The 13513-nt window shown below is 38.4% G+C and overlaps 1 protein-coding gene across 1 annotated transcript in view; it reads right to left on the reverse strand.

Moving 5' to 3' along the window:
* LOC107091387 (protein cornichon homolog 2) overlaps positions 1-11829 on the reverse strand; it is a 26929-nt gene extending 15100 nt beyond the window's left edge. The window contains exons 1-2 of the mRNA XM_015385259.1: positions 10283-11829; positions 7105-7173 (exon numbers count right to left, since the gene is read on the reverse strand). Of these exons, the coding sequence (XP_015240745.1) occupies positions 7105-7173; positions 10283-10363 (150 nt within the window). The 5' untranslated portion in view covers positions 10364-11829. The remainder of the gene's footprint in view (positions 1-7104; positions 7174-10282) is intronic.
* Between the last annotated feature and the right edge of the window lie 1684 nt (positions 11830-13513).

Genomic DNA, 13513 nt, shown 5'->3' on the forward strand with positions numbered 1-13513 from the left:
CATGTGGGACCCCCGTACTGCAAACCAACCTATCTGAGACACAGCCCTATGTATCTCTAACCATTTCTTTTTTTTTGGTTAGAATCATTGTTATTTTATCATATTTGTGTATATTCAAATGAAATTTGAACCAAATCATTATGGAGTACAGTATAACAGTATGGGTATTTTAGAAACATGGAGCTAAAGTCTTACTCATGGACCAGAGTGAGAGGCATTCGTTGGGATTCATTTCAGCTGCACCACTTTCAGATTTTTCGCAATGCATATACTATGTTCTAACCCCAGGCCAGAACACCATTCCCCACTGTCTTTCTTGTCAAGCTGGTGATTCAATGCAGTAACATAATCAAGATGAGCATTTCAGCAGTATCTTTAAGAAACAAAGCATGTTTTAGTTGGGGGCTGTCATTCCCAAATCTGAGCTCTGAATTCTTTTACAGATTGACAACCTGTTATGTCAACATGTACTTTGGAGTCTCTTATTTTAAAGGCTAAAACTAAGTGTACATATAGATTCATATATAAAATGGTGCTTTGTTCTACAAGTTTGATTTTTAAACTTGGGTGGTAGTTGAGGATTGATGATTAATTAAATCGTGAAAGAATGTCTGTCATGATCTTGGTACTGATGACTGACTGGATTACTCATTTCATTCACCTGTATAGCTCCGCCCAATTTCTCATTATAGCTCATCTCTTTCACCTACTCTAGTCTACATTTAACCTGCCTGGTTTCAGTCATCAGTAACAGATTATTAGATCCCTTGATGAGAGTCTTCTAGCGAGTAGTAGTGTTTTATGATTGCCTAATCCTGATCTGTTCTGCCTGTGGACTTCTTAGCCTGCCTGCTATGCCTGTTTACGGAACCGGGACTTCTTCCTGACACTGTCTTGGATTTCCCATTGCTACCTCTTGCCCAGACTCCTGTGAACCTACTTGACACCGGCTTTGGCTTCATCCTCTGGATTATCCTGCCTTCCTTTGTCTGCTTGGATCTTATCTCCCGCCTGTTCTTCAGTCTTCAGGTGCAGCATCCGCCGCATCTTGTCGGCAGCCGACCGGTTGGAACCAACCTCGTCCTCAGGGCACAGACTAAACTTTAAGACCGAATTAGTGACTCACACATTCGTCATCATCCTCCAGCAGATTGACATGGTCACTAACCTGTGTTTTCTTCCTGCAGGGGTTCCTGCCTTAGATGCCCTCGCTCTTCACTGCAGATTTATTGTTTTCAAATGCATGCTTTTTGAGAAATCTGACTGTCTGTCTGAATACTAGGTTCTCTGTTCTGAGATGTGACAATTTCTAAACTAAGTTATACAGGTCCAATCAGCCTTCAACTCTACCTTTGAGAATCCACCAGTGAATATTAGCTAGAATCACAAATCCACACAGAAAACACACCTTTCAACACTCAATGTCATTTATCACCTGCTTTCAAATGTTTACTGCTTTTTTTTCTTTTTTGTACACAACCCTTGCTTTGTGAACACGGGTTTCTCTTAGTACACATCTGAAATCAGTGCTGTGTATTTTTCCAAGCTGTGTCCATGTAACTCCCCCCCTGTTTGTCCAGGTTATTTATCTTGGGAGAAACTGGCGGCACTACATCCTGGCACATTAAGCTGTCGACAACTGACATGTTCATATTGTCATCTTACAGTGTGGGGTGATGCCATTTAGTCATGCTGGTTTGACGCAACCCCTTTCAAAATCAAGCTTTCAGCGTAGAAAACTGGCTTCCACTCTGTCAGGGACTGTTATAGATTTTACAGGTGGTGCTGCTTTGTGTCCACTTCCTGTGGCTGGCATGCCTCCACACACCCACGGCCTGTTTTCACAGTTTCCTCTCCCACTCCTCATCACTCCCTCACTTTCGGATGAAGGTTCAGATGACTGCTAGAACATTAGCATTGTGAAAAAGACTTTCACAGCTGCTCTACTTGTTAAATGAGTGATGGCACTTTATTCTGGCTCATGAAGCTATTAGGTAATGACAATAGTTACTGGTAAAAGTGCCTCAGAAACATATTCACACCCCTAAAACTTTAAGTTAAATGGATTTCATTGAGGTTTTATTGATAGACTAATGAAAGGTAGTGCAAACTGATTAATAGTGTGACACATTTATAACAGATAAATAAAATTTGTCTTTGAGTTAAAGATTTTACTCTACCTCCTTTGCACTAGTAGAGACATTAAATTTTTGCCTATCTTTGTTCACAAAATAGCTTACGCTTTTCACATCTTGATCCTGTCATGATCTGGCCTGATTCTTCCACTTTAATTGTGTATTTCATTCACCTGTCGCTTTCCCTCCCTGTCGTAATTATCATTTATTCGTTTCACCAGTTTCCTTTGTCTTGTATTCGGTTCAGCCCGAGCGATCCAGGCCAGATAATTATTTGTGTCCTGTTAGTCTGTATTTTCAGTTAACTCCACAGGGTTTTGCCTCGGAACAAGGGGAGGCTCAGTTTTTATATCTGTAAGCCTGGCTCCAAGGAGGAGACCAGTTTAAAGTTTCTGGCATCAAGTTCTGGTCCAACGTCCTGTCTCTGTTACCCTCAACCACTGAGCCTGCCCGTCTGCACCTGAGACCGTCTGCTTCTGTGCGTCTCCGCCTGGTCACGCTTCTGGACTCCGTGAAATACCTCCGTGCCTGGAAGCCTGGCTAATGTCTGATCTGTCTGTTCCTGTCTGATCTGTCTTCCCCTGACTCTGATCGACTTCCTGCAAGTCCTCCGGGCTGCAGCACCGGAGACACACGTTGCGTCAGTTGTCAGCCCATCGGCTGGATCGTACCCCCTTCTAGGGAGATGGACTGAACTGTTAAAGCAGGTAAGTGGCTCACTGAGATAATCATCTTCTGTCAGATGACTGTGGTCATTTACCTGTGTTTCTGCCACAACCAGAGTGTCTGAGTTTGGGCGGTGCCCTGCCCCCTATCAGTCGCAAGCTGCAGATCCACAGCAGAGTCCTTCTGTTTTGTTCTGTTATGTCTGTTTTAATACACGTTTTGAACTTTCCTACTGGCTGTCTCACCTTGAATACCGGGTCCATCTGTCCCACTTATGACAGACACAGATTTTAAATTTGGCTTATGATTTGTCAAGGCTATTCTAATGTTACTAATCTAAGATATCTGTTACTGGATCTTTAGGACTGTTTTTCTACTGGAATTTGAACCCCTGTCCAAGTATAAGATCTTTTGAAATCCCCAAAATGGTTGCTTCTGGACTACCCTGGAACATCCAGGGTTGTGATCCTTTAGTTTTCAATAAAATTGAGATTCTAATTTTAAGGATGATCCAGCTGTAAATATCTAGTATTCGTCTCCAAAGCAATCAAAAGATTTACGTACCTCATTGTTACGGTTTGCAGACATCTTACTTAGTTTTCATGCAAACATACAGGTGAGACTATTGTAGGGCTGAATGATTTTGCCAAAAATAAAAATTGCGATTATTTTCAACCAATATTGCGATTGTGATTTTATTGCCATTAATACTTTTCACTAAGCACAGCCATGCCAATGTTTTACTCCAGGGTTTAAATTTTTACATGACCTTGAAAGCCTGCTTGTCCAGAATCCAGTAATGCAGGACTTTGCTGTAACATTTGCATGAAAACGTTCTTACTTCTACTATAATGTATCGATCTAGGTTCTAGATGCAACTCTTTTTTTCCCCTTCTGTGCAACAGGATACACTCTTTAATCATATTACCACCGCCTAAGGGAGGAATTAAGTGTCTTACTCTTGTCAAATTGATTGTCTCTGCGAATTGAAAATTGCATTGTTTTAAATTGCGATTATATTGCAAATGCAATTAATTGCCGAATTGACACTTAGAAATCGGAGAGTACATGAATGCAGCACCTACTGCCTAACCTCACATGATCTCTGCCCAGACTACAGAAGGAGGGAAATGTATAACACTGCTGCAAAAGCTTATATATAACAGGTAGAGATAAGATATACAAGAAGAGGACTACAAGTATCATGGTTAGTAAAGTACAAGTTGGTGAAACACGTATAACATATCACAGAACTATAAGTAACTATAAAATAATCCTTTCCCATCAAATATTACACAGTATTTGAATAGTAACATAAAACAGCTAAAGCAAGAATGTAGCATTTATGTTAAAAGTTGCTGTATCGAGCTGCAAAACATTTGAGCCACATAGATTCAGTGTCACTTTACCAATATGAACATGCCTGTTATTGAATTTATGTTAACCATAAGCAAAACAGATTAATTAATATAGCACACTTCATGTACAAGGCAACCAGATGCTTCACAAAAAGTATAAAAAAATGAATAAATTAAAATAAATAAATAGAAATATCAGTATAACATAATTAAGCCAAGTTCATGGACGTTGCAGAGATGTTCTTCAGTTTTAGATATTTTCCCGCCTTTCTGAATGTTTAGGTATCAATTTGATTTGTTTCAGGTATGTTCTGATGTGTGACTGTAATTAAATGGCTTTTCTCACTATCTGTGTGAAAGTATTTTTTTTTCTGAAGAATTTTTACTTTTACTCACAACATTTGAATATAAATATCTCCAGTTCTTACTTTTTGAAAACTGGCTTGTTTCTTCTATAGCTATTGATAACAACCAGTCATGACAGCTGCAACAAAATGGAGGGAAAAATCAAGAGAGCAAAGATAATCTGTCCAGTTACAGCTGGAGATCAGTAATTTAATAACCCTGTTAGAGACATGGATGAGGAGCGGGGGCTGGGAAATACTGCAGATGATGGATCAGATTTTAAAATGCAATAAGTTCCCCATCTTTTTTCCCTTCTATTTGATTTTAAATGTACATGTTGATTATGCTTTAAGCTCTATTTAACTTTAAGGCAATTTGCAACTTGAATTGTGTAAACATAGCAGTGTTAAAAAGGATTCAGCTGCGTATACAGGACTTGTGGTTAGTCTATGATATCCTTTCAGAAACTTTATTTTAGAACAATAAAGGAAAAATAACCACATTTCTGTACATTTATTTATTTTCTTTACAAGAATAGTTTTTTTTAAGGTATTTTGTGTGTTTCAATGGCTCTAGCTTTGCCTGTCAGCACCTTATTTTCTCAGTTTTAAGACTTACAAAAACAAATAATCTACATTAATTATGACTAGAACGAGACTTTGCAATATTGGAGATTTAATTAATGAGAGAAAATTTAGTTGATACCTGTGTTCTTTTTTAAATCTTCAGCTGCCAGCTTTTAATAATAGTATTTACCTTTTTAATAGGTAAATACTATGCATTGCATGCATTGTTGCATGCAATGAAAAATGTTATGTTGGTCTCTGGTATGTTGAATATTTTTATTTGAGAAGTTTAAAATGTTTATTCTTATATTCTATACAAATGCAAAGATTTGCCATTTGAATAAAACTTTTTGTGCGTAAGTTGCCAATGCAGCAGCTTGCTTTGTATTTGTTAAAAGGACCGAGTGCCACTAATTGCGACAGTATGCTTGAAGGATCCTTCCATATAATAGACAATGCAGTGTCTTGCAAAGAGTGTTGATATGCACATGGAATATTCTATCTATTGCATTTTTCATTGCACTTATACTTGACAACAACCACAGATTATTTAGCCTGCACATAACACCAATCATTTTCAGGTTTGATTAATGCAAAGTGAAATAATTGTATTTAGATATCTTCCTCCTAGTATTTTGCACTTTCTGATGATCATCATGTTCTGCATATTCATGAAATGTAAAATGGACACCTGCTTTTTTGTCTTATATAAAATAATGTCTGCACCTGATTAGAGGATCAGCTTTGCAAGTCCACTCATTGTTTGCACATGTTTTTATACATGAAGATTGTTAGTACACCAGGGGGAGAGTGTTTCTGTGTTGACTAGAGGAAAATTCTGGCATCCCCTGATTACAATGCTTTTTCCTATGGGTTTATTGATTGGTTTTGTTGAATTTTAGGGACATCATAGTAATGGGGACTAAATGAAAATAGATTTAAACTTAGATTTAAATTTTTAAACATTTGAGAGATTTGAAAACGAGGGGTGTCCTCCTGATAAAGCAAATAAATTTACATTTTCAGCTTTGATTATCGATGGATACTGACATGGACTTGATATAATATCTGCATTAATCATATTTTTATTACTTATTTTATTGATTGGAATATTAGAAAAGGCTTGATCAAATTATATATTTCATATATAACAATACTTAACAACAACAGGTTTTAAAAAAGCAGACTAATTTCTTATTCACCAAAGAGTTTCATAAACTTTAAACAAAAGTGGAATAAAGGCAATGTTTCTATGAGTTTTCTAATATTAGAGATTTTAGAGGCAGGTCGATACATTCTGATATTCATTTACGTTTTATTAAAAACCACGACGAAAATAATGAATAAAAACAATGTTTTCACTTTTTTACACAATAATGTGATGCTTTTTTTTTTTTTTTTATAAAATTCTAATAGGTAAGAAAACTTTTGCTAGACATTGTAGCTGGGAACCATCATTAAAGACCAGAAAAAAGTGCATTTTTGAATAATTATTCACTTCCTTATTAGAATAAATTTTACACTGGGGGGAGAAGTTTTATTCTGACAGCAGCACAGTTTATCAGTGTATAAACAGGGGCTTCATTTGAATGGATCTCTTTAACTGATTAGGCCAAGGAGCCAACGTCTTTGAAGAACGTTGATTGCTTTAATCTGCATACAAATGACTTCTCAAAGAAAACACTGTCTGCTCACCACTGAGGCAATCGCTTGGAAGCCAGGATTACCAGTAAAATCATAATAGTACAAATATTTATTGTTAACAAAATGAATGCATTGCCCTAACTGAGCTCAATTAAATATTTGGTGGGATCCTGAGACAAATCTTCTCCATTAAATGGTGACTGACCGAGTCTATTGTTCACTGTGTTTGTTATTATTATAAAAATGTGAAGTCATCATTTCTCAAGAGAAAGAAAATTAAAGGCTTATTTTAAAAGTTGAAAGTGGAGATTGCTCTTTGTGCACATGAAGGTTTTATGTTTAGTTTTCTTTTTTTTTTTTGCAAGAAGGGAAAAACAACAGGGTTCTTACCGCTCTGGTGGGATTGCTCTGATCAATGGGGTTTTTGAAGTCTGTGCGGAGTTCATCAAAGGCAATAATCTGAAAAGAAAAAAAAAACAGCACAATGGTGTGAGAAAATGTTCCTTCGACTTTTCTGTTTCGATCCTTCCTCACTTGTAAGAATTGCCTCGTCTCAGGCAGCAGGCCGATACCATCGATGGCAGCGCCTCTCAGCATCCCACACAGCTGCGGCTACATTGTTCACATTGTAGGAACACACATGGTGATTTAGGAGTGAATGTGCATATGCAATTAGTGAAAGGATTGATCTTGCTGCCTTGTATGTTTCAGAAGCCTTTATACATAGAAACAGCCACGACAGACTGCATAGACAAATAAATGATTGGAAAATGTAATTTTAAATTCAACCTTTGATAAATAAACGTACATACAAGTATTAATATCAAATGTATGATTTTATTTGTTTTAATCTTAAAATGGAATAAATTTCATGTATCCAAAATATAAATGCAGTGATTGTTTTACATGAAAGTATTTTGCTTATTTGTTGCACAACAAAATCAAATTATTTCAGTCGTCTTTGGTGTAAGCTGTGAGCTCTCGGGATGAAAGAGAATTTATCTCTTATCTATCTGATTAGTAATTCTTTAAAGTTAATCCTTAAAGGGAAGCAACACATTTTTAAGACTTGTTAAAATACTGGAGGAGAGAAAAACTATCAGCTGTGACGTTAACGTCTAGTAAGTGATTGCATGAAGAGAAACCACTAGTATGTTTAATAGAAAATGTCCTGGTAATTTCCCCAACTAAGTCCATATGGCACCCCCTCATCTTTCACACTTAGCTCTCTTATAAACAGATGCAGTTTCCATGGAGACATGGTGAGTCCCTCGCTGGGCACCATGGTTACTCTTATAGAGAGAAAAAAAACTGATTGGTTGCGAGCCATAGATAGTTGGGGTGCTGCACCCGTGGGTGGAAGCAGACTGGGGGGGGTATATTCCAGGTTTGAACAGCGTTTTTAAATCAACACCGAGCCAGACGCACGCCTCCCGCCATCTCTTTCACATGTAGACACATCGAGTGACTCACATGTAGTCTCACCCACTTAGTCAACTGGTACGTTAGTCATTTTAAGTCCTATAGTCATAATTAGGCGTTTTGTAGTTTGCATCGTTCCTGCCTCCGTGCAGCAAATGTAAATATAGGTGAGAGATCAAAGCTGAGGTATTTGCAGGGTGTGTACTTGTGTAATGGCCAAACAAAGTGATCTCCTGAGATGTCTGTACAAATTCCACCAAAACAAAGGAAACAGAGGCCCAACAATCAGGAGGCTAAGATTTATAATCAGTGTGCTTTAGCAAAAACGCAGAGCACCGTGTTTTAGGGAACTCTTTATTGTTAGGTCTCTGTAATGGTTGAATAAATGCAAAAAAAACTCCATGCACCTCGTGGGTGAAGTTACCCTCTGTTTCAAATAGTTAAAATCCAGCATATAACATCTGTGCTGCAAAGAAACCGAGTCATGCATGAAAAAATGTATAAATAAATTTGACATAAATATAATTTCTTCTACCCTACCAATCATTGTCTTATACAGTAAACTTCAACACTTATTGTCATATCAAAAATCATAACGTTTTCTGATTTTTATACGGTCGAAATGAAGGTTAAAGGTGTAAAAGTCAGACTTAGACGTCTACTACTGTTAAAGTATTTTGCAGAAGAGCATGGTCACTGTATTGCTTATTATGGAAAAATATAACAACAGTGCATGAAAAAACCTAAGATGGATGTATACAATATTTTTTATTTGATGTTGTTTTTACTTACATTGGTGCTTAAGGACTCACCTATTCCCATTTCTACAAGAGTGCTTGTTGGCTGCCTGTGTCTTATAGGATCATGTTCAAAATTCTCCTTATGTCTTTCAGAGCCTTACATGATCAGGCTCCTTCTTACATCAGTGATCTGATCCAGTATTATGCCCCATGCTGGGGCTCTGAGGCCTGTGGATCAGAATCTGTTGAAGGATCCACACTCTCGTTATCAGACTAGAGGTGACCATTCCTTTCAGGTTGTTGCTCCCAGGCTTTGGAAGGATCTTTTGCAAGCATTGCGCTTTATTGTGTCTGTTGTCACCTTCAACAGCTCGCCTAAGACCCATTTATTTGTACAGGCTTTTAATTAACTACCTTTTGGGGTGCAATGATTTTCTATTGTCTTGGCCTTTTATATTGTGTATTCTCTGGTGTTTTTAAACTGTGTTTTGAAGCACTTTGTGGCTTTGGTCTGTGAAAGGTGAAATATAAATAATGCTTACTTACTTACTTACTTACTTACTTAAAAAATAACCCTGCAAACTTACATTAGGGCTGATTGGTTTAGCCAAAAATACAAATTGTGATATTTTTAACCAATATTGTGATTTTATTGCGATAATACTTTTCACTAAGCACAGCCATGTCGACGTTTTACTCCAGGGTTTCAGTTTTTCCATGACCTTGGAGGCCGCCTTGTCCAGAATCCAGTAATGTATAGATCTAGGTGCCAGCTGCAACTCTCTTTTCCATTTTATGCAACATCATACCCACTTTACTGCCACCTAAGGGAGGAATTTAGTGTCTTGTTAAATGTATTGTGACTAAAATTCAGTTCCTCTGCATTTTGAAAGTCGCATTTTTCTAAATTGGGATTAATTGCCATTAATTGCCCAGCCCTAACTTACATTAGTTGGCCTGGAAGTGGTACAGAGTATCACAAGGGATTTTAGTAAGTGAATCATGTGCAAGTATAACATCAAAACCTGCACAAATACACAAAAAAGCTATTTGAATAGCTGCTATAGTGGCCATTTTGCAGAAAAACAGAATATAGAGTAATGCAGGTTGTGTTTTTTCAGGGTAGTAATGGGTTGTTGTGATCATAGGTAGGGATGTCTGGTCATGGCAGCACTGGTAATTACATTTAAGGACTAAACTTTATTGTGTTAACCCTAAATGGCCTGAGCAGTGTGTGCGCTGAAGAAAAGAGAAAAAACACATGAGGTGTTGTACAACTGCGTGTAGGTGGATGTGTTTGTCTGCATGTGTGGGATGATATAAGAGTGGATGTCCACAGGCCTAACATGTGCCTGTTTCACTTTCCCGATGTATTCAGTAGATTCAGTGTGCACAGTGCCACTTACCTGCCATATGACAAAGAAGATGAGCCCGGCGCACAGTACCAGGGTGAGCATGTAGCAGAAGGCCGCGAAGGTGAACGCCATGGCTGCACCAGCCAGCCTGATGACCGGTGAAAAGGAAGTAGAACTTCCTGCCTGCTCTAATAATATCGATTTTAAGCTACTGGTAGCTTCCCCTCCCTCTTCTACCTGAGTAGGGCTTATTGTCGGTTTCCACTTCAGGTGCAAGCAGACTCTATACAGTCCTGGTAGGTAGAGCAATCACTTAAAGTAACAATCAATAGTGAGCTCGAGCTGCAGCTGTGCTGCTTCCACTATTTGTCTCCTTTTGTGAAGCTGACAGCAAAACGTCAGTCGTCTCGCTGGGGTAAGGGAAGCTCTGAGGAAATATGTTCTCGGCCAGTTGTCTGTTGTTGTGCCCCCAGTGCTCCTCTTTTTCAATCTCTGACAGGCAAAATGTCTGTCTCCTCCTCCCCAAAGGAGTTTCTCCTGAGACGAAACCCACACATTTGTCTCTGAAGGTAAGAGTGTCTGATGGACACGCTGAGAGCAGAAGCACAGGATTCTTGTTGATATTAAGAGCAGTAAAAAAACAAGATACCAACAGGAATATTGTCTAGGATGGTTATGGCTTTATGTTAGCTTAGTAGTTAGGTTTATGGCTTACAGTTTAGTCTAAAACATCATTAATGGCATGTTAATTCAGCTTACATGTAACACCTTTGTAGACATCTATAGTTGGTACCCAGTCTATTTCATAAATAAGCTGTTGAACTTTTATTATTCTTAACTTAAATTGAACATATTGCTTTAATAACTAAATAGGCTCACTGTGAAAACCCAGATTCACTGTTGATTGAGTGATTTACCAAAGCAAGATCGAGACAGCACAGATAAGTTTGGAATTACGAAAATGTAAGACTTTGAGGATCAACAAATGCACGATCTAAGGATGGATGGATGTCTTAACTGACCTTAACATCAAGTAGAGAATACCTGTGTCTGGTAGGAGTCGTGTTTGCCTCTGAACAGTCCACTCTGCCCTTGTTTCTATCAGTTTGGGTTGGCACCATGTCAGTACTGTCTGCCCTATATCTACGCCTCAGATGCATTCCTCAGATTTCTCCCGTCAAAGAAGAGTCTTCAAAGCAGATCTTCTCCAATGTGCCAGAAAATGTTTCACTTCTGACAGGGAAAAAAAAAAAAAAAAACAATTAAAAAGTAGGGGAAGATGGGGAGAAATTTAACCAGAACCCATGTTCATAGTACGCAGTTATGCTGATTTTGAAAACACTCCTGTTGAGAAGTAAGACATGTCCAAATCCCTCAGAAGTCATGACTTATTGATACCAGTCTCTGTTCGCATCTCCCTGTTTGTGCTGTCTCTCTACCTGAAGCCGCTCTCTCTCAAACCCCCTTCCAGAGATTTTGAGTGCATTTCCTGAGTCTGCCGCCTGTGGCTGTCTCTTTCCTCTATTTCTTAGACTGCGAGAGAAAAATTTCAACCACGGTTGGTGTTATAAAAGTCAGCCAATAGCGTTGCTCCGTCTCTCCCCCGCTCTCCTGTTTTCTCTCTCCTCCTCTCTGTCAGTGTCCCTCTCTCTTGCATTTTTATATTTCTATAAACCCCTGCTCCCCAGAGACCGATGAGGGGGCAGGGCAAGCTGGAGATGTCTGCCTCCCTCTCCCTCCTCACCAAAACCTTCAGTCATCCATCATACCATGAAATCTAAGCCTGGCTCTGAGAAGGTGTTGCTTTCTGTTACCTGTCATTTCCTGCCTCCGCACCATTTGCATTCAGTAAATTGCTCTATTTTACTTTGTCTGCTTCTAATTCCCTTCTGTCTCAGCCTTGTGATAAAGTGATTTCAGAAACCACTGGTGTCATTCAATGCAAAGTGATGGCACATACTATTTAGAAATAAAATCTGCTCTCTGGATCTGAGTTTACAAATTTTTTCAAAATTGTGAAGACATGACCAGAGATGGATCGTTTAGTTTTCTTTTGTTTTGTCAGACCCATGTAAGATGGCTGTAGTTGCATAGTTTTTAATTATGTTCACAGTTTGCATCAGTTTAAAAAAAATATATATATGATCAGATGTGACCAACACTGAATTGTTTCCTTAAATGATAAAAAATTATGTGTAATAGAAAATTAACACTACTCTTCACCCAGAACTCACTATTTCTATGTTTAAAGATGCTTTTCTTTTTTAAGTAGGGTGGGGGAAGTTAGTCATAGCTGATGGATGCAGGTAAACAAGAGGCAATCAAGGAAACAATTACATTTGATTTCAGACCGTGATGGACTCTCAACGTACTGTCAGAGTTTCATTGGAAATACCTCGGTCAAAGTAAAATTTCCAATGTCAAATTTAACACCTAAACTCGACTTGGCTTTGTTCTTCTCTGCTTTTCAACATAATCAATTATGTCATGCTAATCACAATTTTTTTTTATATAAAATAAATCTAAGTTGAATAGATGTGAGGGCTGCACAGTAACAAGGTTCCGGGTTCGATTCTCGGCCCGACGTCTTTCTGCAGGGAGTTTGCATGTTCTCCCCGAGCATGGGTTCTCTCCAGGTACTTCAGCTTCCTCCGACAGTCTAAAAACATGACTGTTGGTTAACGGGCTTCTCTAAATTCTCCTTAGGTGTGAGTGTGTGCATGAAAGGTTGTTTGTCCTGTTTGTCTCTGTGATGCCGTGGTAGACTGGAGACCTGTCCAGGGTGAACCCTGCCTCTTGCCCATTGACAGCTGGAGATAGGCACCAGCACCCCTCGCGAGAATATAAACCCTACTGAAAGTGTTCGGGTTGAGTAGTTGTAGGTCCATCAGCCACCACCCTTAGAGTGTCCCCACCAACTTTTATCGCAAAGTTGCACCCTTGGATTGCTGCCCTTCCTTCCCTTTTTCTATCCACTGTTAATGTTTCATCTGATTCATCATTACATTTCTATTTTTTCATTTTATTTTATTTCTATTAACTGAGGTTTGTGAAATATTTTTTTATCATTGTGTATATTTTATTATGTAAATGGAGGAAGAAAAATAGAATCAGCTTCAGGAAACTGCCCCAAAAGAATTTGCAGCACATAGGAATTGGTTAGACTGATATCAAAATAATCTGAACCAGCCATAACAACTCTGCAACAGTTAATCTCTAGTGGTTACTTAATAGCATAAGCTGAGACATGATATGACACTATAAGATATTTTCCCCACTTTA

Source organism: Cyprinodon variegatus, unplaced genomic scaffold, assembly GCF_000732505.1.
Source record: "Cyprinodon variegatus isolate N-32 unplaced genomic scaffold, C_variegatus-1.0 Scaffold334, whole genome shotgun sequence".
In the NCBI taxonomy this organism is placed as follows: domain Eukaryota; kingdom Metazoa; phylum Chordata; class Actinopteri; order Cyprinodontiformes; family Cyprinodontidae; genus Cyprinodon; species Cyprinodon variegatus.